Source organism: Perognathus longimembris, chromosome 10, assembly GCF_023159225.1.
Source record: "Perognathus longimembris pacificus isolate PPM17 chromosome 10, ASM2315922v1, whole genome shotgun sequence".
NCBI classification, from domain to species: Eukaryota; Metazoa; Chordata; class Mammalia; order Rodentia; family Heteromyidae; genus Perognathus; species Perognathus longimembris.
Genome location: NC_063170.1, coordinates 29,150,930 through 29,176,825, shown reverse-complemented (window position 1 = coordinate 29,176,825; position 25,896 = coordinate 29,150,930). Strand labels below are relative to the sequence as shown.

At 40.7% G+C, this 25,896-nt stretch overlaps 2 protein-coding genes across 3 annotated transcripts in view; one reads left to right on the top strand and one right to left on the bottom strand.

Moving 5' to 3' along the window:
- Vps35 (VPS35 retromer complex component) overlaps nucleotides 1–11,837 on the bottom strand; it is a 34,914-nt gene extending 23,077 nt beyond the window's left edge. The window contains exons 1-4 of the mRNA XM_048355687.1: nucleotides 11,738–11,837; nucleotides 4,459–4,557; nucleotides 1,708–1,804; nucleotides 621–744 (exon numbers count right to left, since the gene is read on the bottom strand). Of these exons, the coding sequence (XP_048211644.1) occupies nucleotides 621–744; nucleotides 1,708–1,804; nucleotides 4,459–4,557; nucleotides 11,738–11,740 (323 nt within the window). The 5' untranslated portion in view covers nucleotides 11,741–11,837. The remainder of the gene's footprint in view (nucleotides 1–620; nucleotides 745–1,707; nucleotides 1,805–4,458; nucleotides 4,558–11,737) is intronic.
- Nucleotides 11,838–11,982: 145 nt separating this feature from the next.
- Nucleotides 11,983–24,615, top strand: Orc6 (origin recognition complex subunit 6). Of its 2 annotated transcripts, none has more exons than XM_048355688.1 (7): nucleotides 11,983–12,425; nucleotides 13,331–13,460; nucleotides 14,846–15,009; nucleotides 15,611–15,700; nucleotides 20,463–20,575; nucleotides 21,312–21,374; nucleotides 23,833–24,615. In XM_048355688.1, exons 1-7 carry the CDS (start codon nucleotides 12,361–12,363, stop codon nucleotides 23,958–23,960), a joined length of 753 nt encoding a protein of 250 aa, XP_048211645.1. In that variant the 5' UTR covers nucleotides 11,983–12,360; the 3' UTR covers nucleotides 23,961–24,615. The 2 variants fall into 2 exon arrangements, with proteins under 2 accessions (XP_048211645.1, XP_048211646.1); XM_048355689.1 differs by having other exon boundaries at nucleotides 11,983–12,591.
- Nucleotides 24,616–25,896: the final 1,281 nt, after the last annotated feature.

Genomic DNA, 25,896 nt, shown 5'->3' with positions numbered 1-25,896 from the left:
AAGCATCCCTAGCCAGGGGCAATGCAAGATTTCATCATGCTACTTAGAACACTACAATTTACAACTTTATTACCTCTGACATTTTCCATTTAATATCTTTGGACTATGGTTACCAAGTATAGCTGGATAAGAGAAGACTACTAAATCACCATCTACCTCTATCTATCAGTTTGCCTGACCTTAAAACATACAGAAAGAGATAGTGAATTTTTCTAGTATTTAAGACTTTAAACAAAATAAAAATAATATGTCCAGGGCTGGGAATATGGCCTAGTGACAGAGTGCTTGCCTCATATACATGAAGCCCTGGGTTCGATTCCTCAGCACCACAAACATAGAGAAAGCCAGAAGTGGTACAGTGGCCCAAGTGGTGGAGTGCTAGCCTTGAGCAAAAAGAAGCCAGAGACAGTGCTTAGGCTCTGAGTTCAAGCCCCAGGACTGACAATAATAATAGTAATAATAATATCTACTTTTTCTATTTTTAAATTCTGATAAAAAGTAAATTTACTCAAATAATGAAGTACTTGCCAAAATGTTAAAAATCAGATAAGCTTAAAGTTGATTTTTCTAAAAGAATAAAGAAATGCAGATATAAAAGTGCTCAGATTCTAATTACTCACAGCCTTGGGATTATGTTTCCAGCATACTGTACAAGCTCATAGAGATCTGCTACTTTTCTTCCTTTAGCAAATTCATCTGTCAGGTAGACCTCCAAGTAGTGCAGCTCATCAGAAATAGCCATATCTTTTCATTATGATTAAGGACTCAAAATAAAGCTAATCCAACCCAAACTCTAAAATTTGTTGAAGTCACTGAAACTACTGGGCAGCAACAGGGATGCCTCTGTGAGGGAAGGCAATTACCCAGCATGTATAAAGCTTTAGACTCAACCTACACAAGATTAGAAACTGGAGAAAGCTAGGTGCAGTGTAGGCATATAAATTCCAGCACTCAGGAGGCTAAGGCAAGAGGATCGTAGGTTTGAGACCAGACTGGAAAACATAGTGAGTCCCCCTCCTTCCCGACATCTTAAAACATAAGTGCTTAATAGGTTTTGAGGAATATCTGAGAATTGAAATATAGTAACAACCCAGTTAAAGAGTTTAAACACAGGGTAGAGGGTTTAGCAGAATGTTAGTCTAGAATGACTAACAATCAACAAAATACAAAAGTTAAAGCACAGAGCCAGAGCCAGATACTCAGGAGGCTGAGATATGGGGACTACAGTTCAAAGCCAGCCCATCAGGAAAGTACCTGAAACTCTCATCTCCAATCAACCACCCAAAAAAGCCAAAAGTGGAGTTGTATCTCAAATAGTAAAGCAATACCCTTGAGCAAAAAAGTTCAGGGACAGTGCCCAACTCCTGAGTTCAAGCACAGAAAAAGGGTACTCTGAAAGCAAGTTTTCCTTTTTCTCCTTTAGCACATCCATGAGAAAGATGAGTATTTTTTAAGACAATGAAGATATAATCCCAGAAAAATGTAATAAAAAACAAAATAGGTCTTATCAAGAAATATTGTGTCGTGGATGAAGATGGGACAGAAAAAGCAGGAGAGAGCAAAGCAAAGGATGACACTGTCCAAAAAGAAATGTACTCTTTCACTGACTTAATAATTGTAACCCCTTTATATATCACAATAAATATTAAAAATCAAAAAGAAAGCAAGTATGCTCCATATGTATATATTTCAACATTGAAAAGATACAGAGTTCGTAGTAGCTCTTAGGTGATAACATGGATGTCCGGAGTTCACCAAGCATGTTAGAAGCGTGTTTCAGAGCATCCATAAGCTTGTTTTTGTCCTATGGAAATACCAAGACAACTGATGAGAATGCTTAACATTTATCCTGGTTATACAAATTCCTTCTATCATGAATTTATTATAACACAATTCAAGAGTACACAACACAAATTATTTTGCTTTGTCTTCCTTCCCAGGATTTTAAGCTTCCTGGTAGTATAACTTCATTCTTTTCAACATCTAAAGACTAGGAAACTAGCTCTATTAATTCACTGTTTTTTGTGGGTAGGGAGAAGTATTGTTTCTGAGCGTCTTCTATCCAGGTAAGTGCTCTGTTTGAGTACTTTTTGTTTTAAGTGTTTCTGTTGCTTGAGCTCTTTTTGTTTTAAGTGCTTTGCTGTAGTTTTTTGTGCTGATCCTGGGGCTTGAACTCAGGACCTGTAGGCTGTCCCTAAGGGGGTTTTTGATCAACTCTAGCACTCTACCATTTAAGCCACAAATCCACTTCTGGCTTTTTAGTCAGAGATAAGAGTTGTAATTATAGACTTTCCTTCTTGGGCTACTTGGAATCTCAGCCTCCTAAATAGCTAGGATTATAAACATGAGCCCAGACTGGTGCCTGATCTGCTTCAGTTACTGTGGGGATACTATCTTGTGCTTTTTGCCTGGAGCTACTCACACTACAATCCTCCTAGACCTCTGCTTCTAAACCCAGCTAGGATTTCAGTCCTGAAACCACACTTGACTTCTTTCAGATAGTTTCCCTATCTTTTTGCCCAGGCTGGCCTTGAACTTCAATCATTTTGTCTCTGCTTCCCATGTGGCTAGAATTACAGTGTGAACCACCAATTAATTTCTATTTTACTGTGACCAAGAGTTAGTACAGTCAACTGTCTTCAAGCAAGATCACTTTATCTTGACAATGGCTTTGTCGTAGGTTAGACTCTTTAGAACTGTTTGTAACAACTCTTCATGTAAGTTTGCTTTTCTCCTGAGTTCTTCACACCCTCAAAATACCCCTAAGGCCCATTAAACTCAGAGATAGAAACAATCCTTTAAGACAGGAAACACTATACGCTCACAGATAAAAAGATACAAGCAAGAGCAAACCTCATTTTCTCCATTTGAAAACCCTCATTTTTCTTTCCAAATCATGTTACAAAGAAAATACAATAAAATATGAAAGCATAATACTAAGCTTTAGAACATGTAAGACCCTTTACAAAGTGTAACTGTCAATACTACAGGAACCTGGTCTACTTAAAACAGCCTACTTGGTTAGATTCCTTCCTTTTCATCCAGTCTATAGTATCTACACAGACTATTTCTATCTTTTAGAATATTGTAATTTTTAAGCTAGTTTCTGTTATAAATGTATCTATTTAGGATAAAAATTAAAAATTTTCAAGAGATCCAAGGAGAAAAAAGAGCTATTCAAACTAAAAGCATTTAGAGCCATTCAAGCAGCAATCATTACTTTGTGCCTGTAATTGGGCTTGAACTCAAGAGTCTCATGCTCTCACTCAATATTCTGTACCACAGATGGCATTCAATCATTGAGTCACATCTCCAATTCTGGCTTTTTCTCCTCCAGTTATAGGGCTTGAATTCACAGCCTGGGAGCTGTCCCTGACCTTTTGTGCTCAGGGCTAGTATTCTACCACTTGAGCCACAACTCCACTTCTGGTTCTTTGGTGGTTAACTGGAGATAAGAGTTTCACAGAGAGTCCTGCCTGAGCTGGCTTTGAATGGCAATCCTCAGATCTCAGCTTCCTGAGTAGCTAGGATTACAGGCCTGAGAAGTGGGTGCCCATCCAATTCCAGCTTTTTCTTTTATCAGTCATGGCACTTCAACTCAGGGCCTGGGCACTCTTCCTGAGCAATTTTGCTCAATGCTAGTGCTCTACCACTTTGAGTCATAGCACCATTTTCAGTTTGGGGTTTTATTTTGCTAGTCTTGGGCCTTGAACTCAGGGGCTGAGCACTGTCCCTGGCTTCTTTTTGCTCAAGGCTAAGCACTCTACCACTAGAGCCATAGCACCACTTCTGGCTTTTTCCATATATGTGGTGCTGAGGAATTGAACCCAGGGCTTCATGTATGCAAGGCAAGCACTCTACCACTAGGCCATATGCCTAGCCCCACTTTCAGTTTTTGACTGTTTAACTGGAGATGAGTTTCACAAGGACTTTTCTGCCTCAGGTGGCTTTGAACCAAGATCCTTAGATCTCAGCCTCCTGAGTAACTAGAATTATAGGTGTAAGCCACTGGTGCCTGGCTTAAGTTCTTTTGCTTGTTGATTGGAGATAAGAGTCTCATAGATTTGTCTGCTAGGCTGACTTAAAACTTTGTTCTTCAAATCTAAGTCTAAAGAATATTAGGATTAAGGTGTGAACTACCAGTGACCAGCTGCAACAAATATTAAGTACCTATTATAGAAATTCAGGTCAGCTATCAGTGTGGTGATGTTAAGAATGATTGTATATATTCTAACAGGCAAAACAATCTATTCATATATATATATATATAATGTGCATAAGAAAAATACTGATAAACACGCGCTACACAATTCTAGACAGAAGTCACTCTAATGACAGATATTGGTGGATCCTGAAGATTAGATTGACCAGAAGCCGCTATTCACTTTAGAAAACACTGCACATGCTTCCATAGGAAGCTATCATCTATAATCGTGCCTCTCACATTTTCATTCTTACCAGGCATCTCTTCATCTGAAAGGATTGTACTTTCACAGCCTGAATGGCTTCATCCAGGAGCTTTTCCTGCTCATCCTGAGGTGACTGCTGTGTTGTAGGCTGCAATAAAAATTTAAAAACAAAACTTTCATTAGGGTTTCATAAGTACTTTAGCAAAATTTCCATTTCTATCATTCAAATCATAGTCTTCCTTCAAGACTTTCACATAGTGTTCATTCCAACACTGATCTCAAACTAATTTAATCAATTTCTGACAACTATTAAGGTGACAACATTCTTGAGGAAGGTTGGCCTCAAAGAAAGAGGTATGTTCATAAGAACACAATTAAGGGGTACGTTCTGGTAATATACTCTGAATCTAACCAGAATTGAACTATCAAACCAAGCTACTTGAGATAAGTACAGTCCCATCCAAATCTGATAATATTCTTTTCCTCTTGACTACGTTTTATCTGCATTTTAGACTATTCTTTAGACCAAAGAATTACACCCAGTCTACCTTAAGAACTAAACAACTTGGAAATAAAATACCTAAAATTTGTTAATCATTTATAGTAGAAAATGATAAATAATACTCTCCTCAAACACCTAGCCCCTATTTCAAAAACACAGCTACAATGCATATATAGCCTTCTCTGCCATTAACAAAAATCTGCTTGCACAATAATTAGCTCTCATCAAGTAGAATTATCCATTCCTTCCTATCATATAAACACCTCTACCACAGCATGCATCCATGATAATGACAAGTGGTCATTTTTATGTCTTAGATATCTAAAATGCATATTTTGTGTGCTTCATAAACACTCATATGAATAAGCTGGTTCTAAATGTTCAGACTGAATGCTTATTTATTTATTTATAATTTTTATTATTATTGTTTATGTGGTACTAAGGAATTGAAGCCAGGGTTTCATACATGCTAAGCAAGCATTCTACCACTAAGCCACATTCCCAGCACCTCTATTGTATATTGTGTGTGTGTGTGTGTGTGTGTGTGTGTGTATGTCAGTCCTGAGGATTGAAATCAGGTCCTGGGTGCTGTCCTTTAACTTATTCGCTCAAGGATATCACTCTACCACTTGAACCATAGCTCCACTTCTGGTTTTGATGGTTGAAGAGTCTCATGAAGTTTGCTGCCTGGGCTGGCTTCAAACCATGATCTTTCAATCTCAACCTCCTGAGAAGCTAGGATTACAGGCATGAACCACCAGCACTATTTTATTTTAAAATGGCTAAATAATCAACACATCCCCCAAACTCCTACACCTAATAAACCATTTTGGCAAAGTAGCAGGATACAAAATCAATCCACAAAAGTCAGCAGCTTTTCTGTACACCAGCAATGTACAAGCAGAAAAGGAAATTATGGAAATAATTCCATTTACAGTAGCCAAAAAAGAATAAAGTATCTAGGGATCAACCTAACCAAAGACGTGACGGACCTATTTAATGAGAACTATAAAAATCTAATAAAGGAAATCAAAGAAGACACAAGGAGATGGAAAGACCTATCATGCTCATGGGTAGGCAGAATCAATATAGTGAAAATGGCCATATTGCCCAAATTGTTATACAAATTCAATGCAATCCTCATCAAGATCCCAGTCACATTCTTCACTGAAATAGAGAAAGCAATCCATAAATTCATATGGAACAGCAAAAGACCTAGAATAGCCAAAGCAATTCTAGGCAAAAAAAGCAGTGCAGGAGGTATCACAATACCAGACTTCAAGCTCTACTATAGGGCCATCATAACAAAAACAATCTGGTATTGGTATAAAAACAGGTCAGAAAACCAATGGAATAGAATTGAAGATCCAGAAATAAAACCGCACTCTTACTGAGTCAGCTCATACTTGACAAAGGAGCTAAAGACATACAGTGGAATAAACATAGCCTCTTCAACTACTGGTGCTGGGAAAACTGGGCAGCCATACGCAGAAAATTCAAAGTAGACCCAAGCCTATCACCATGCACCAAGATCAACTCAAAATGGATCAAGGACCTCAATATCAGACCTGAATCCTTGAAACTACTGAAGGTCAGAGTAGGAAAGACGCTAGAACTTATAGGCACAGGAAAGAACTTCCTGAATTCAGTCCCAGGGGCACAACAAATAGGGGAGAGACTTGACAAATGGGACTACTAAAAATTAAAAAGTTTCTGCACAGCTAAGGACATAGCCACCAAAACAGAAAGACAGCCAACCATATGGGAAAGGATCTTTACCAGCACAGCAACAGACAAAGGCCTAATATCTGTCATCTACAGAGAACTCAAAAAACTAAGCCCCTCCAAGCCCAATAAACCAATTAGGAAATGGGAAAAGGAGCTAAAGAGAGACTTCACAAGAGAAGAAATAAAAATGGCAAAGAAACATATGAGGAAAATTCAACATCCCTGGTAGCAAAGGAAATGCAAATAAAAACAACCCTGAGATACCACCTCACTCCAGTTAGAATGGCCTATACTCTGAACTCAGGCAACAACAAATGCTGGAGGGGGTGCGGGGAAAGAGGAACCCTTCTCCATTGTTGGTGGGAGTGCAAATTAGTACAACCACTTTGGAGAACAGTATGGAGGTTTCTCAAAAAGCTCAATATAGACCTACCCTATGACCCAGCCATACCACTCCTAGGCATCTATCCTAAACAGCAAGTCCCAAGATATCAAAAAGACATTTGTACTTCCATGTTTATCGCAGCACAATTCACAATAGCCAAAATATGGAAACAACCCAGATGCCCATCCACAGATGAATGGATCCAAAAAATATGGTACCTATACGCAATGGAATACTACATAGCGATTAGGAATGGTGAAATATTGTTATTCGCAGGGAAATGGTCAGAACTTGAACAAACAATGTTGAGCGAGACAAGCCTAGAACACAGAAAACAAAGGGGCATGATCTCCCTGATATATGATTGTTAAGAAAGGGAGACAGAGAGACAGTAGAGACCAGGTCTGTGAAACCAAAAACTGCTTGTCAAATGGTATTTCCCAAAGGATTGGGGGAGCAACCCAACAGTATGTAACTAAAACCAAACAACTACTCAACATATAAAGGTCAAAAATTGACCTCTCAGTGGAATACAATAGCTCAAAAGCTATGTATGTACGTTTATATAAGTCTACTGTCGACATATTGTCTAATATCGACATTACATTTAAAGCCCTAGGCGAATTTTCTTGGGCCTGGCCACGTGGCTACTGTATATGCTCTTGATACATTGTATATTGTATATATTTCTACCTGACCTAGAGAAGGGAAAGAAAAACAGGGCCTAAGATATCACAAGAAATGTACACACTGCCCTACTATGTAACTGTACCCTTTTTGCACAACACCTTGTCAAAAAAAAAATGTGTTCAGTTAATAAATAAATTTAAAAACTAGGCAAAAATAAATAATCAACACATAACATATATGTATTATATACATACATGTAATTATTACTCAGTCATAAGCACAGAAGTATTGATACAGAAATTAATCTAGAAAAAATTATGCTAAATGAACAAAGCCAGGAACACTGTATAATTCAATTTATTTAAAATATCCTCAAGGGCTGGGAATATGGCATAGTGGTAAAGTGCTTGCCTCATATACATGAAGCCCTGGGTTCAATTCCTCAGCACCACATATATAGAAAAAGCCAGAAGTGGCGCTGTGTCTCAAGTGGTAGTGTGCTAGCCTTGAGCAAAAAGAAGCCAGGGACAGTGCTCAGGCCGTGATTTCAAGCCCCAGGACTGGCAAAAAAAAATAAAACAAAACAAAACAAAATCACTTAAAATATCCTCAAAAGATAAATTATCCATAGAAATCCATAGTATATCATTTTCAAAGAAAAAAGCACTGCCAAGCTCTGGTGGCTCATGCTTGTAATCCTAGCTTACTCAGGAGGCTGAGATCTGAGGAATGCAGTTTGAAGCCAGCCTGGGTGGAAAGTCCATGCAACTCTTATTTCCAATTAGCCACCAGAAAACTGGAAGTGCAGCTGTGGCTCAAAGTGGTAGAGCACTAGCCTCACGTGAAAGAACTGAAGAACAGACCCTGAGTTCCAGCCCCGCAACTGAAAAAGAGAAAAAGAAAGAAGGAAGGAAAGAAGGAGGGAGGGAGGTAGGGAAGAGAGGGCGAGTGAGCGAGAAAGAAGTACCTTTCAATGTTAACTTAAAGAGAACATTAATTTATACAGCAGAGCTGTTACATAAAATGCTGGCTTCAGTAGTTAAGAGAATGACAGCATTTAAGGATTTGGGCTTAATGAACATTATTACTTCTCATGTGCTACTCCTCTGAGACCTTTAGGAAAACAACCCTATCATTTAATTTGCTTTTTGTTTGGTTTGGTGTTTTGGCTCCTGACCTCTATGTATCTAATATATAACAATAAGTAATGGATTTCCCCCCATACATGCTACAAGTGTAATCTGACAATCAAATACAAATCAACTGTAAAAAAGAAAGAAATCCCACACAGAATTCTATCATGTTAATGTGAATGCTACTTTTTAAATGATGGAATAAATCAATAATTTGTAGGGAGAATTAAAAATAGAAAGGGATATAAATCTTAAAACAATTTGGAACAGGGGCACCAGTGGCTCACACTTGTAATTCTAGCAGTTCAGGAGGCTGAGATCTGAGGAATGTAGGTTTAAAGCAAGCCCAGGCAGAAAAGTCTGTGACTCTTTATTTCCAATAAAACAAGAGAAAAAACAAAAACCAGAAGTGTAGTTATGGCTCACGTTTGGCTAGATTTGAGGGGGGGAGGGAGCTCAGAGACAGTACTATCACCCAAAGTCCAAGTCCCAGGACACATACATACAAAAAAAAATGATAATGATGATGATGATGGGAACTTGGCAGTGGTGGTTTATGGCTATAATCCTACTTAATCAGGAGATTTAAGGATTGTGGTTCAAAGCCAGCCCAGGCATGAAATTTGATGAGACTCTCATCTCCAACCAATTAACCACCAAAAGAGCCAAATGAATCTGTGGGCCCAGTAGGGGCAGAGCACCCAAAGCTTAGAGACAGCACCCAAGCCAAGGTCAAGCCCTAGAACTGGCACAAACAATAATAATAATAACTTGGATTAGGGAATGTAGCACTCTTGCATAGTGACTGCCTTTAGGCTCAAGGTTCAAAACAAAGAACCCCATAATTTGAATAACACATTTGTGCTACTGTACTAGTACTGCAGGAATCCTATAATGGAACACACCATGAAAATTTAACTGTTCTCAGCTTCATCTATTGTAAATCATCTTTCTTGCCCATGTGAAGAATTTCTGCTCATCCTTTTTTTTTTTTTTTGCCAGTCCTGGGGCTTAGACTTAGGGCCTGAGCCCTGTCCCCGGCTTCTTTTTGCTCAAGGCTAGCTAGCACTCTACCACTTGAGCCACAGCACCACTTCCAGCCTTTTCTGTTTATGTGGTGCTGAGGAATGGAACCCCGGGCTTTGAGCAAGCACTCTACCACTAAGCCACATTCCCAGCCCTCATCCTCTTCAGATTTAACTCACATGCTATCTCCTGTAGTCATTCCCAAATTCCCCAGGTAAACTCTCTTCCAAGAATCCAGAACACTGACTTGACAGTAACATAGAGCAGCCCTCACACTGCAGTACAGTAAGTTCCACAAGCAGGTCCCCTCCACTTGTTTGGACTCACTGCCTAGCAAAGTCCATGGCACTAAAACACACAAGATGCTTGACTAATTGAACTCAATTCTACGTTTTAGGATTGAGAAGGACCAAGGAAATCAAGATTTCTCTCCAAATGCAACAGTGACACTCAAAGACTTACTTAATCAAGTCATAGAGACAGTGTAGTGGCTGTGATAGGTTTCTTTTCCCAATAACATTTACAAGAACTAAACTGTGCTTGATTCACTACTCCTATTTGGTTTACTCAGAATGGAACTGGAGTATACAGTAAATCCTCAAGTGTTTTCCTTTATTAAACACTACATATGGGGGCTGGGAATATGGCCAAGTGGCAAGAGTGCTCGCCTCCTAAACACTACAAATGATAACTAATAAATGTTGAGAATCCTGATCCAAAAGTTAAAACTTGGGCTGGGAATGTGGCCGATTGGTAGAGTGCTTGCCTAGCATACATGAAGCTCTGGGTTTGATTCCTCAGCACCACATAAGCAGAAAAGGCTGGAAGTGGCACTGCAGCTCAAGAGGTAGAGTGCTAGCCTTGTGGAAAAATGAAGCCAGGGACAGTGCTCAGGCTCTATGTCCAAGCTGCAGGACAGGCAAAAAAAAAAAAAAAAGTTAAAATTTTAATCATATATCAATTTCCAACTGCAAAAAAATCTAAAAAATAAGAAACATTATTCTGTAAAAGATGTATGTCAAAGATTTAATCTTGGTATCTCCTATTTACATATTCAAAGTGAAATCTGCGAATAGCGAGATATTAAAACTCACAGCATGTCAATACTCAAAAAAAAAGTTATACAGTGCAGACTATGTCAAGCACTAATATAATGCAAGTGACAACTTGCCTTTTTGGGATCTAGATTCACACTATGAGGAAGTTCAAGTTTAGCAGACCAAAGCCACGCATACCACGATTTGCTGCCATCAGAGAGAGGCCTTACTAAGGGCTATTTATGCAAGTAAAATACTGGGATATCATTAGTGAGACAGGGTCCAGCCCCCACTGAACAAATGTCGGAAGAAACAAGCACTCGCTTTTCCAACTGTCAGGATTAGTGGAAAACAGAAATAATGATTTCAGGAAATCTACCTAAGCAGGTCCCTAATATTCGGGGGTAAACGCTGCAAACAAGGGCCGTCTGGTCACAGAAGGCTAGGAGACCACGGCGGCCCCCGTGGACGACATCTCTTGCAGGGGAAAAGCCCAAAGGCAGGCAAACACAGCTAAGCACAAAGGTGAAAATGCACCATTTGGGCGGGTCCCAGCGCCGCCTCTCAGACTCCCAACCCGGTGGCCGATTCCACTTCAGAGGCCTTCACAGGTACCCAGAACCTCCCAGCTGAGCTTCCCCCTTGAGAGAGACGGCCTCAGCTCAGGGGCACCGCCGCGGTCAGGAGCCGCCGCCCACCCCCGCCCGGTTCCGCCGGCCTGCGGCCTTCCAGCTCCGTCCTACTCCTGCCCTGCAGGCCACGAGGGTGGTTTTAGCCCCGACCAGGCTGCAGGCCTCCTACACTCATCCGTAGGGCTTTGGGCCAGTGGGAGAACGCAAGGACGGCCAGCGGGGTCGGCCAGGAGCCCACCACCCCACAGCACTCACCATGGCAACTCCACCGAGCCAGCAGTCAGCAGCCCACAGCCCTGGACCTCGCAAAGAACCTCCCGCGGTCAGGTGACTCCGAAGCCCCTCCAAGCCCCGCCCCTCCTGGGCCCGCCTCCAGGCCTCGCACGTGATTCGCGGGTTAGGTGACGGCGAGGCCCCTCCTGGGCCCGCCTCCAGGCCTCTCACGTAATTCGCGGATTGGATCGCTTCAGGGATCCCAAATCTCGCGTGTTATTGGTCCTTGTCCCTCCACGCTAGGCTGATGGGCCGAGGCGCCAACCAGTCCTACATAAAACGTGAGCGTGGGCGGGAACGGTGCGGGACTGCAGTGATACTCAGCTGCCGAGCGGAGAGAGCAGACAGAGAAAGCGGTGTGCCACCAGTTTGTTACGAAGGAAGAAAAGGAGAAGCTGCCTACCAACATATACTGTATTCACCTGGGCTACCGCGTGCGCATGTGCATACGGAAGACTACGATTGGTTTATGGGACGGTTTCTTTGTCGCGTTTCAGCCAATCTAGTTGCGCTAGGGACGGGCCCTGGCTCTCACTGGCCAGCGCTGCACCCGCGCAGCTTTCAGCCCACCGCAGCTTTTCCCGCTAGTCCTTTTGGCTGGCGCCATGGGGTCGGGGCTGATTCCTTGCTTGGCCCCGCGCCTTGGTCTTTCGGAACCTGATGTGCTGAGGTGAGTCCGGGTGTGCACGCTATAGAGAGGCCCACGCCTCGCGGCCCCGGATCCTTCTCTGGCGGGAGTGCTGGTCCTACTAGGAGAAAAACTCCCCGGCCGCGAGTGTGTGCAAGGCACCGAGAAGCCCTGTAGATGTCCCCGGGAGCATCGTGGGGTCTCGAAGGTAGGAAAGGAAACACGTCCCGGAGAAATCCCAAGCCTTCCGCACAGACCCCAGTGGAGAGAAATCTGGAAAGGGCCAGAACCACGTGAACTATTGTACGGGAAAAAGCCAGAAGTGGCGCTGTGGTTCAAGTGGTGGAGTGCTGCTAGCCTTGAGCAAAAGAAGTTCCAGGCCCTAATTCAAGGCCCCCCTCCCTCCAAAAAATTTCAATATAGGTCGTGGAAGCATTTAAAACAGAAATTCTCCAGGTGTGATCTTGGATCCACAGCAACATCATATACAAGTTCTTGTGCCTCCCCCATCCCAGGTCTACTGACCAGAGTTGGATGTGTGCCCCAAAATCTGTTTTAAAAGCTCCCAATGTGATTGATGGTCTTGTACAGTAAAGGGTACAGTGAGCACCACTGATTTTAAGAAAGAAGGAAGAACCCCAACCTAATCTGCCTGCCTCTGATAGTTTTTGCTTGTTGCAGTGATGTAGGGAGGAAAGGGGGTTGTTGTTGTTTTGGAGGAACTGAGCTTCTACCAGAAAGCACTCAGGCATATGGATGTCTTGTGTCAGAGTTGTAGTCCTCTCTTTTAGGATTTTTTTCCTCCCCAAAGAATGAGGTACTTTCCCAGCCCCAAATAAACTTTCACAGAAGTTGGTTTCAGGATGAAGTTCACCATTGTTTACCTAGGTTAGAGAAAGAAAAACTTTTGAAACAGTTTTAATGAAGGCATTGTTCTTATAAACCAGGAAAGCAGAAGAGTACCTGCGACTATCCCAGGTGAAATGTATTGGTCTGTCCACACATACCACAGAAACCAGCAATGCAGTCATGTGCCTGGACCTTGCAGCCTCCTATATGAAGTGCCCCTTGGATAGGGTAAGTACATCCCACTCAATGTCCAAATAATCTTGTGCAACACTAAAGCTTAACCATTACATTTTAATTTTTAGTTGGACTAGACTTGGTCAAAACTGTTAGGTTTTAAGATACTCCTGACTATCCTAAGTTATTCCAAATAAACTTGAATCATTTTATCCAGTTGAGGAAAAAAAATTTCTAGTGTGTTTATTTAGTTATTCTGACTCCTTCTTTCTGCATAAAGCTAATCTTCCATGCTGCTATTATATACTTGTGGGGAGAGGAAGGAGGGTATCAGTACTAGGGCTAAAACTCAAGGCCTGGCTCTGTCCCTTAGGTTTTTCCTCTTAAGGCTTGTATTCTACTACTTGAGCCACAGTTCCACTTCCAGCTTTTTGCAGGTTAGTTGGAAATTCCTGCCTGGGCTGGCTTGGACTGCAGTTCTCAAATCTGAGCCTCCCTAGGGAGCTATTAGCATGAGCCACCAGCTCCTGGTTATAGCATTATACTTCTAAAGCCATAGCTCGCATGTTTCTTTTACCATGGTTGCAAAGTAGTTCAGAGAAACTGTTTTGGAGTTAGGAAGTTTCATGTGTTGAGAAACCAATTCTCATCACCATTAATAGCTCTATGAGCCTTTGGTCCATAAAATGGGGGTGAGAATGTCCATTTCACTGTATTTTGATTGAGCAATATACTGAATATAACAGCACAATACCTATGTCATAATGGATATACTTATTAAATGGTCCAAATGTTGTTTTGTGGGTTTTAAATACCAGTAAACTCTCCCTCTTCTCTTCAACTCTGACTTCAAACTATGATGCTCAGTTAACACATTTCTGTGCTTTAATAGCGTATGGCTTGGTAAATGTAATAACTTCCCTTTTTTTCCCCCTAGAATGTTCTGCAAGCTATCTTACATGACACATCCTTCTTGTTGATTGGTTTTGAAGCTTTCTATTTTAACTCTACAGCTAGGGCTCATTTTCCATATGGTGGGTCCTCCTGTTTGTTTCCTTCATTTATCCTCTTCTCCCTTTCCTTCCTCTTACTTCACCCTCACTTCATTCCCACTACCTCCTTCATTGTTTTCTCAGTACTTTTCACATTGACACTTACGCTGACAAACAAGTAACTATATGTGTATCTTTCCTGTTGTTTTCATTCTAACAGCTTGGACATGTTAATACTAAAATTTATCTTTGTATACATGTAACTATAGTATGAGTTTCTAGAAAGCAGAAGTCTTCTTGACTTGATTAATGATTTTTTTTAAATTAAGTGAAGCTAAGCTTTTGGGTAGCGTCACTTGTCACAGAATTAGTTTTGAACACCCAATACCACTTACTTAGGACTTATGGGTAGTAATACTTACATATTGTGTGTTTTTCCTTTCAAAGGCTTATTTAATTAAACTTTCTGGTTTGAACAAGAAGATATACCAGAGCTATCTTAAATCTTTTGAGTGCTTACTGGGCCTGAATTCAAATATTGGAATAAGAGACCTCGGTGTACAGTTTAGCTGTACAGAGGCAGCGGACTTGGCTTCGAAGATTCTGCAAAGGTACAAGCATACTGAAACTTAAAAGAAAGTCTATATCAATAGATTAGCACAACTACCCAATGACCAATTCTGGGTAACTTTCAGTAATCCTCACTATTTGGGAATATTGTGCTTTATGGCCAGCCTGTGTAAACATTTTGTGAGATCCCTTGTCACCTAATAGCTATGCTTCCTTGTCATCCCAGCTCCATGGGAGGTTCAGATCAGGAAGATTTTGATTTTAGACCAGCCCAGGCAATTGGAGAGACTCCATCTCAACAGAAAAGGCTGGGCATAATAATGCAACCCTGTCATCACATTTATAACAGGAAATATGAATGGGCATATTTTAGTCCAGGGTGGGCTGGACAAAAAGCAAAACCCTATGGCAAAATATAACCAGAGCAAAAAAAAGCTGGAGGTATGGCTCAGCCTTCCTAGCAAGTGTGAAGCTTTAAATAAAAACTCGACTAATGCAAACAAGTAAAATTTAAAAAAAATTAAGATGCTAAAGTGACAAGGAGACTAATTATGTCATAAACACTGTTGTGTTTTGTATTTTCAGCCCGTTTTTAAATGAGATTTTCTTTAAAATAATTTTCCAAATACTAATCTGCCCTAGCTATGAGGCCAGTCTTCCCCAGACACAGCAAGTAGATCTCGACTTATCCAGGCCTCTGTTCACCACTGCTGCACTACTTTCAGCATGCAAGTAAGTTCTCTCTCTCTCTCTCTCTCTCTCTCTCTCTCTCTCTCTCTTTTCTTTTGGTAGGCCATGGGGTTTGAACTCTGTCTGGGCCTGGATGCTGTCCCTGAGCTCTTCAGCTCAAGGCTAATACTCTACCACTTGAGCCACAGCGCCACTTCTAGTTTTCTGGTGGTTAATTGGAGAGAAGAGTCTTCATGGACTTTCCTGCCCAGGCTGGCCTTGAACCATTATCTGATCACCTCAGATCTCAGCCTCTTGTGTAGCTAGGATTACAGGCATGGATTACCAGCTAGGATTACAAGCTAGGATTACCAGTGTCCGGCTAAGTTCTCAATTTTTTTTTGGTGGGGGGGCGTAGCAGGGAGGCAGTCCTAGGGCTTGAACTTAGGGTCTGAGCACTGTCCCTGGCTTCTTTTTGCTTGAGACTAGCACTCTACCACTTGAGCCACAGTGCCACTTCTGGCTTTTTCTATATATGTGATATTGAGGAATCGAACCCAGGGCTGCATATATATGAGGCAAGTACTCTACCACTAGGCCGTTTTCCCAGCCCCTAAGTTCTCAGTTCTTACTTAAGTGGATCTTTTATTCTCAAAGAACATTGCTAATTTAGTTGATTTCTTCACAGAGCACATTTTCCTTTACAAATAACACAAGGAATCGGCCAAGTGGCCAGATTCTCTGTTTATCCCATAATGTAGCTGAATTAGTGTAGTGGAGCTAGTGTTGCCAGAAATTCACTTGCCAAGTGGTAGCCATATATGTAAGCTGAGTCTAATTTCAGAGTTTGCTTTTTTATGAGTGATGAAGCCTCTCAGAACAGTGGTCATGTGTGATTTTTAATTATTTTAAAGTACTAATTATAACCGTTCTTCAGTTTGTCAAACATTTCTGTAATATCTGTGTCTATACTGAATTATTGCCCTGGAAATGTTAGTAATGGTTGACATCTTTGCCTAACTTGTCTTATTTAATCTTGCCAGAAACCTTCCTAGGAGTGGGAAGATATACTTGGCTATTGTAAGAATAGGTTTCTCACTACCTATCTGCTAATTTAAGGGTTTTGGCTCTGTTACCTATAAACCTAAGAGTGATTGTCATTTATAAAAATTGTCCCTTTAATTCAACATAGATACATGTGTAGAGAGAGAATGTGGCTGTTACTGCAGAAAATAGTGAGAATAATTAAATAACCCCACTTTTGAACTAGCACACCAAGCAAGAAAGGTGTGAACATGTCTAGTATTCTGAATAAGATACCTGTTTTGTTTTGTTTTGTTTTGGCCAGTCCTGGGCCTGGGACTCAGGGCCTGAGCACTGTCCCTGGCTTCTTCCAGCTCAAGGCTAGCACTCTGCCACCTGAGCCACAGCGCCCCTTCTGGCCGTTTTCCATATATGTGGTGCTTGGGAATCGAACTGAGAGCTTCATGTGTAGGAGGCAAGTGCTCTTGCCACTAGGCCATATTCCCAGCCCTGTTTTTTTGCTTTTGTTTTTGTTTTGTTTTTTTGGCCAGTCCTGGGGCTTGGACTCAGGGCCTGAGCACTGTCCCTGGCTTCTTTTTGCTCAAGGCTAGCACTCTGCCACTTGAGCCACAGCGCCACTTCTGGCCATTTTTTGTATATGTGGTGCTGGGGAATCAAACCCAGGGCCTCATGTATATGAGGCAGGTACTCTTGCCACTAGGCCATATCCCCAGCCCCCTGAAGTAGTTGCTATACAGTATTATAAGAAAGGTTTTTGTGGGAGGGGTAAGAGGTTGTTACTCTCCTATGATAGAAGTACAAGCATCATGTATTAAGTTATTTTAAAAAGATACTATGATTCTCATTCTACAAATTACACCTGAGGTTTACTAAAGAGTTGAGAAGACATGAAACTCCAGCAGGGGTGAGGAACTATTATTCTCCAAGGGCCATTTCGACAAGAAATATGTTTTATCTTTTCATTTACTGAATGATTGGGGGGTGGGAGGGTAATGTCTACATAACCCATTAGTTACAAAGCAGATTGTATATGAATTTTAACTCTCAGTCTACAAAATAGAGCTTTAGAAGATAAATTTGCATGGTTCTAGCTAATGACATGGAGAGGAAGTACATAGTTGAGGGTGCTTAACAAATCACAGGAAAAAGAAAATAAGCTTACAGTCTGGCTTGCCAAAAACAAAATAAAAAAAAGTCCGGTCTTCAGAGGAAGTGGGCTGCCGGGTGAACTTGGTGCAGGGAATGTGTCCAGGCCCAATCCACCATACTCAGTGTTCCTGAAAGTACACCTTTCACAGCAGTGTTAAAGTTTGCAGCAGAAGAATTTAAAGTTCCTGCAGCCACAAGTACAATTATTACCAATGATGGAATAGGAATAAACCCTGCACAGACAGCTGGAAATGTCTTTCTAAAACATGGTTCAGAACTTCGAATTATTCCTAGGGAGCGTGTTGGAAGTTGTTAATATCTGCTACTTGGAATGTACATTTGCCTTTCAGAATAAATACTAGTATATTTTGTTGTTGTGAAATTGAAATCAAGCATTGGGCCTAGTCTGAAAACACTCAAGAATCAAAAAGCAATGAAAGGCAATGCTGTTCTTTCTTGTTGCGGTTCTTTGCTTGTGCTCTTCCTGTCAAGAGGAGTGCTTCTGGATAGAGGCTACCACCACCCCCAGAAGATCATAAGGTCATTTGATTACTACCCTACAACACAAGTAGGGAGTTCATTTGGGGCAAATAGATTGTCCAAAATTGTGCTTCACCTGGAGGATGAGTGGTGATTGATTCTGAGAACCTTTGGATTAAGATTAATTAAAATTTAATGATTCCTAATATATTTATTTGTCCTTGATTTTAAAAAGTAAAATAATTTGAATGCTGGTGATTGTTTGCTACCATCTGTTTTTCACACATAGTTTAATTTTTAAATATATAGTTTATTGTGAAGATAATATTCAGTGAGTAGTTATCAATCTTAACTTCCATCAATTGATTTTTTTTACTTGTTTCTAACCATGTGTCATTAACTTTAGTATCGACATCAAAAAATTTGATATTTTGATTGAACCATTGGATATATATACATAAATTGATTACTTATACCAAATAGTTTTAATAATGATCCCTCAAATCTAGTATTTGTCAGGGTGAAATATGAAAGTATCCTTTGCTGAGTTATGAATTCCTTTCCCAGTCTCTTTTGATAAATTTTAAGACAAAAACTATTGCCTTTGAGGATAATATTTTTATATAGCACTTACAGAGTATTGTTACATTGTCAATAGGAAACTTACAGTATAGCCTAACTGGAAATGATAATGAGTTACACTTATTAAAGACCCAGCTTTTTATGGACATGCTCAACCATGGGGATAAGAAGCCAGGGAAAGGAAGGTGACCAAGCTTTGGCAAGAAGGGAAGCAACAGTGAAGAGGAACAGGAAATTCGGAGTCACAGAAAAGGCCAACTTTTTTTTTTTTTTTTTTTTGTCAACTTAAAGTTGACAAAACTGCAGTACATGTTGGGAGAAAATTGAGGTAACAAAATACATGAAAACAAAATAGAGAAATAAACCATGGGCCTTGTCAGTCTATCAGTTTCAAAATACTTTTATTAGATTCCAAAGAATGATATGAAAAATGAAGGTTTTATTTGCCTTACAATGGGGTATCAGTACCTGTGCATATTTTGTATGTCAATTGATACTTCTAGTGATTCAGAATCAATACTTTACTTCCTGGATTTTAAATAGTGAGCTCTTTGGAGGAAAGAGTTTTATTTGTAGTAAGTTTTCAGTATCACACCATTTTTATCATAGCATATCTGTATTTTTCTTCCCAAGGCTTATTGGTAGAAAAAAAAATAACAGAATCAGCATGTGACATGATAATTTGAGAAATTTACCAGAGCCAGGCACAAATGATATGTGGCTCAAGCTACATGGGAGGCTAAGAATGAAAGCATCTCTGTTCAAGGCCAGCCCTGGCAGAACATTCATAGGACTTCCTTCCCAGCACATGTCTAGGCATGGCATGTCCCTGTCATTCCAAACCACATGGGTGACTGAGATTGGGAGAGCCATGGTTCCAGGTCAACTCAGGCAGAAAGGTGTGAGATTCTGTCTCCATGGAGGGAAATTGGACTCCGGACCACCTGGGATTCCAGCGACAGTGTGAAGTCTAAAGTAGGTTGTAGCAGGAAACCAAACCACATCTCAGAAATAGGGTTCAAGTGGTAACAGTATGGCCTAGCATGGCCTAGCAAGCAAGCAAGCTTGGCCTGAGTTCAAAACCCAGTATTGCCTTGCTCCTCCCCTCTTCCCAAATTACCAGATATTACAAAATTGATGGAGAGATGTTAAATTATCAAAGGAGGAGATGGTGATATCAAAAGCATACTACTAATATTTGATGAGATGTTTAAATTCTGATGCTCAAAAGTTCATGTTTCATATAAACTAGCCAATGGTGTTTGATACCCAGCCCCTGAAGTTTTGGCTTAAGTTATGCTTTTGGCACAACTTCTGACTGCATAAATATTTCTGTTATAATGCTTTATTTGTTTTGGAAATTAGATTTTACTTATTAAGACTTTTATTAAACAGCTGGACATTTTGTTATTAAGTAAATGATCTGTAAGTTCTTTGTGCAAAATGTTTTCAAGTTATATGTTTAAATGCACTACTGATTTATAATTTTACAAAAATACATTTTGTTACACTATAAAAAAAAATAACTGCACTGGTCCTGAACAAAACATTTTGTGAAATTCTTTTGTAGGATTCTAAAGCTAAAAGTGGATAAAAACAAAATGGCAGCCACTTCTGGTGTAAAGAAAGCTATATTTGATCGACTCTGTAAGCAGCTAGAGAAGATTGGACAGCAGATAGACAGTGAGTAGTACTCTGTAGTTTGTTAATGACTCATTAGAAAATGTGAACTTATCGGTAAGTTATACTTTTTTTTTTCCTGGTCCTGGGGCTTGAACTTAGGGCCTAGGTGCTGTCCCTAAGATTTTTGCTCAAGGCTAGTGCTCTACCACTTGAGCCACACCTCTACTTCCAGCCTTTTGGTGGTTAATTGAAGATAAGAGTCTCTAGGACTTTACTGCATGGGAAAATGTTCAAATCTTAGCCTCCTGAGTAGCTAGTTGTGATCTTTAATCCTAGCTACTCTGGAGGCTAAGATCTGCCAGCCCAATGGAGGAAAGTCAGTCAGACTCTTATCTCCAATAAACTACTCAAAAAAGCCAGCAGTGGCACTGTGGCTCAAGTGGTAGAAGGCTCACCTTGAGCAAAAGCAGCTCAGAGACAGTGCCCATGTTCAGAGTTCAAGCCCCAGGACCAGCAAAAAAAAAAAAAGGCATGAGCCACTGGCACCTAGCAAAAGTCATATTTTCCAAACTGGAAAATGCTGCTTTCTGAATTCTGTATTTCTGGCACATCTATTTGCAGGCCAGATGTAGTTTTAGTTAGAAAAAAAATGTTTTCTCTTTTTTTCAAGTAAAGTACTTTAGGAACTTAAAAGAGAAGGGCACAATCATTTGTCTTCTCCTAGTCAGTCACTGATCCATCAAGGTATATAATTTTTGTGACCCAAAATAACTTGATTACACTTCTTTTTTTAAAGAGGCACCTGGAGACTTGGGTAGTCCACCACAGAAGAAAAAGATGGTTGAACCTCCAGCAAAAGGTAAGACTTACTAACAACACAGAGTCATTGAGATTAGTGTAGTGTAATTAATGAAGTAAATATTCCTGTATTGCTCTAGTAACTCTTCTGACAAGAGCCAGACTTAGAGTAAATCCTGACCATTATTCACTTGATAAACAACTATTAATGGAAGTAACCGAAGAGTATATCTAAAGCCAGGTGCTGGTGACTCACACTTGTAATCCTAGCCACTCAGGCGACAGATTTAAGGATCATGGTTCAAACCCAGACCAGGCAGGAAGTTCCATGAAAACTCTTATTTTCAATTAACCACTAGAAAACTGGAAGTGGTGCTGTGGCTCTTAGTGGCAGAGTGCTAGCCTTGAGCAAAAAAGCTCAGGGACAGCACCCAGCCTCTGAGTTCAGGCCCCATGACTGGAAAAAAAAATGTCTAAAGCCAAACTGCAAGTTTTAGACAAGCTGAGTAGTGATAGCTAATGCCTGTATTTCTAGCTACTCAGGAGTTACTCTGAGGATGAAAGTCCTAAGCTAGTCCAAGCAAACATATCTTGGAGACTAATTTTCAGTTAAGTGGCAAAAGCCAGATGTGGAGGTGTGTCTCAGGTGGAATAGTATTAGCCTTAATTGAAAAGGCTTAGGGAGAATGTAAGGCTCTAAATTCAAGCCCCAGTACTGGCACCAAAAAAAAAGCTTTAGACAAATTAAATTTAACAGAGTTTATTTCAGCAAAGAAACAACTCAGGAGATCTGAGGCTCATGGTTCAAAACCAGCCTGGGCAGGTAAGTCTATGTGACTCTTATCTCTAATTAACCACCAAAAAAATCAGAAGTAGAGGTGTGGCTCAAGTGGCATAATACTCAGACTCCTAATCCTATCTACTCAGGAGGCTGAGATCTGAGATCACTGTTCAAAACCAGCCCAGGCAGGAAAGTCCATGAGCCTTATCTTCAATTAACCACCAGAAAACTGGAAGTGGCACTGTGGCTCAAAGTGGTAGAGCCTTCAAAGAAAAAGCTCAAGGGGGGCTGGGAATATGGCCTAGTGGCAAGAGTGCTTGCCTCCTACACATGAAGCTCTCAGTTCGATTCCCCAGCACCACATATATGGAAAACGGCCAGAAGGGGCGCTGTGGCTCAAGTGGCAGAGTGCTAGCCTTGAGCCGGGAAGAAGCCAGGGACAGTGCTCAGGCCCTGAGTCCAAGGCCCAGGACTGGCCAAAAAAAAAAAAAAAGAAAAAGCTCAGGGACAGTGCCTAGGCCCTGAGTTCAAGCTTTGTGACTAACCAAAAAAAGCTAAAGGACAGCACCCAGCTCTTAAGTTCAAGCCCAATATTTTCTCTCCCTTCCCCCATTCACTCATGCCACTCTCACTCGCTCACTATCCTTTCTTCTCTTCTCTGTCTCACATGCACACACACACACACAAAATTACATAACATTCAGATTTAGAGCTCTTCCCAGCAGTGTAAACTGGGAGCTTTCATAGATTAAACCTGGAAACAAATCTGGCCAATGTCTTGGTATTCGCCTTATTTGGTATACTTTGCAGGTACTAATTGTAACCAAGTGGCTAGATAGCTGATTATGGCTGGCTGGTACATTTTTATTTATATATATAACTCCAGTGGTTTTTGTTTTGTTTTGTTTTTTTAAAGCTCTAGCTATAAAGACAGTCTCAGGCTAGCCCCCCCTGTTGTTTTTTTCTTTTTGGTTCCCTGAGCTTTTTCTCCTTAAGGCTAGCACTGAGCACTCTGCCACCTTGAACTACTTCTCCACTTCCAGTTTTGTGGTGGTTAATTGTCAACAAGAGTCTCACAGACTTTTCCTGCCTGAGCCAGCTTCCTATCTTGATCTTCACATGTCAGCCGCCTGAGTAGTTAGGATTACAGGTGTGAGCAATCAGCACCTAGCCTAAAATCCTTTGTATTGGTTTTAACAAGACCTACTGGTTGTGTGATTTTTAGAAAGTAACAATTTCTATGAGCTCCAATTTGCTAATCTACAAAAGGTGGTAAATACACACTTCCTAGGATTGTGGTGAGGAAATACTGTTACATAAATACTGTTTAAAGTTCAGTGCCTATTAGGCACAGAAAAAAATCTACTTGGAGTGTAATGGGAAGAAAAAAATGGAAACTGCCATATCTACATTTCAACATCGTATTCCCTAATACTGTTACTAATTGAGTAGATACTTTAAACAAGTTTACTTTTTTTTAAAATGTCATTTGTATTTTGAAATTACTTTTTTTTGGCCAGTCCTGGGCCTTGGACTCAGGGCCTGAGCACCATCCCTGGCTTCTTCCCGCTCAAGGCTAGCACTCTGCCACCTGAGCCACAGGGCCCCTTCTGGCCGTTTTCCATGTATGTGGTGCTGGGGAATCGAACCAAGAGCTTCATGTGTAGGAGGCAAGCACTCTTGCCACTAGGCCATATCCCCAGCCCCTGAAATTAGTTTTTATAATTTTCTCATATAGAAATAGAGAAGGTAGAAGAAATCCAACATAAACTACAAATAGATGAAGATCTGACACCGGATTATGAAGAATGGAAAAGGAAGATTTTGGAAAATGCTGCCAAGGCTCAAAAGACAACAGCAGAGTGATTTCTACTTGCAGAATGGTATCTACTTCTGTTACATAGTGAAGCGCTACCCCGGGAAGGGTTTAGGGCTTTGATGACATTGGCTTCAACTTGTATAACAAGGTTCCTAACCATTGCCTTAGTAGCAAAGAAGCCAGCACACAGGCAAGCTCTAGATAGTGAGCTGGCTTCTGACATGAGAACATTACCCCAGTCACAGTGTTCCACATACTCTCTGGCCCACACAAGCCTGCCTATGCTGGAACTGGAAGTCATTTATGTTTTAAACTAATAATAGTCTGGCTTTACCCTGAGTATATATTTCAAGCTGAATGGAATCTTCTAGATTTTTCTTACTTGTTAATGTAAAAATTTTTGGCTTACCTAAGGGGGATTGCTGTCATTATTAAAGATGCATTTGCTCTCAGTTTCAAGGAATCCTTGTTGGGCCCAAATCTGTGTCTTTTCCAGCAGGAAACAAAACCCAGGTTCCCATACACAGAGCTTCAATGCTCATTATACCCCAATTCAAATCACACTTTTGGGGTTGAAAACCCTACTCAGCCACTCACCACCTGTGATACATTGATCAGAGCAATTGACTTCTTTATATTTCATCTGTGAAACAGTAATAAAAATGATTGTTACCTCAGTGGTTTTAATAAAGGAGTATAAGATCTATTTTGAATGGCCTCAGTAATGAGTGGTTTCCTTTATCTGCTACAAGAAAGGTGTGATTAATGCCTGTTGCATATACCTAGAATGACTAAAAGTGGTTTCTCTTTTTGTCCTTCCACCCTTTTAATTCTAGGAGTTTCTCAGACTACAGCTAAAGACATATCACAATGATCTCAACATGGGATTAATATCTGAAAAGCTCTATGTTACTGGAAAATGAAAATGTGCTTGGGACCACACTAACTTAGATTTAAATTCTGGCTCTGCCACTTGTCCCCTAAGAAAAGCTAAAGGTCTTAATCCTCAGTTTTCTGATTTATGAGGTAAATATCTGCCTTATGAGCATTGGTATTATTTCTGAAGTACATAGTATTTTTTTTTTTTTTTTTTGGCCAGTCCTGGGCCTTGGACTCAGGGCCTAAGCACTATCCCTGGCTTCTTCCTGCTCAAGGCTAGCACTCTGCCACCTGAGCCACAGCGCCCCTTCTGGCCGTTTTCCATATATGTGGTGCTGGGGAATCAAACCAAGAGCTTCATGTGTAGGAGGCAAGCACTCTTGCCACTAGGCCATATTCCCAGCCCAAGTACATAGTATTTAGAAAGCAAATGCTAAATAGCTTTTGTAGGTTTGTACTAAGTTAGGGCTGGGGAGAGAGCTTACTGGTCATATGCCTGATTATACAAGACACTGGTTCAATCCTCAGCACAATAGGATGTCGATATTCCTCATTTAATCTAGTGCCAAGATTTATATTTCTAGCTTTGAGCCCGCAGCAATATATTCATCGTCATGTGAAGTTAAACACCCTTAATTTTTTGTTTCTGTTGTACTTGAGTTCCAACTCAAGTGTAATTCAAAGATCTCATGCTTGCTAGGTAGGCATTCTTGTATTGGTTATGCTTTTGATAGAGCCTCACTTCCTGCCCAAGTAAATGCTTGAACCATATCTTACCATCATAGCTTCCCAGCATAACTAAGATGACATGCTCATGTTATCATACCCAGCCAACTTGTTCCATTGAAATAAAGTCTCAAGAACTTTTCTGGCTGGCTTTGAGACCATGACCCTCCCATTCTCAGCTTCCCAAGTACATAGGATGACAGCACATTGACTTTTTTAAATTGTAAGATATATGAGTCTTGGCGCAGGGGTCGGGGAGGTGTACGCGTGCACACATGCACCATGGTTTCAACCCAAGTCCTCACACACTTAGTTTGCTCATGGTAGTTGTTTTACCACTTGAGCCATGCCTCTAGTCCAGCATTTTGCTAGTTAATT

What these genes read in the sequence shown, in the direction of transcription:
- Orc6 (XM_048355688.1), top strand. Translation starts at nt 12,361, where the DNA reads ATGGGGTCGGGGCTGATTCCTTGCTTGGCCCCGCGCCTTGGTCTTTCG. An exon ending in TCGGAACCTGATGTGCTGAG is followed by an intron (nt 12,426 to 13,330) that starts GTGAGTCCGGGT and finishes CTTATAAACCAG; the next exon opens with GAAAGCAGAAGAGTACCTGC. An exon ending in GCTTCGAAGATTCTGCAAAG is followed by an intron (nt 15,010 to 15,610) that starts GTACAAGCATAC and finishes AATCTGCCCTAG; the next exon opens with CTATGAGGCCAGTCTTCCCC.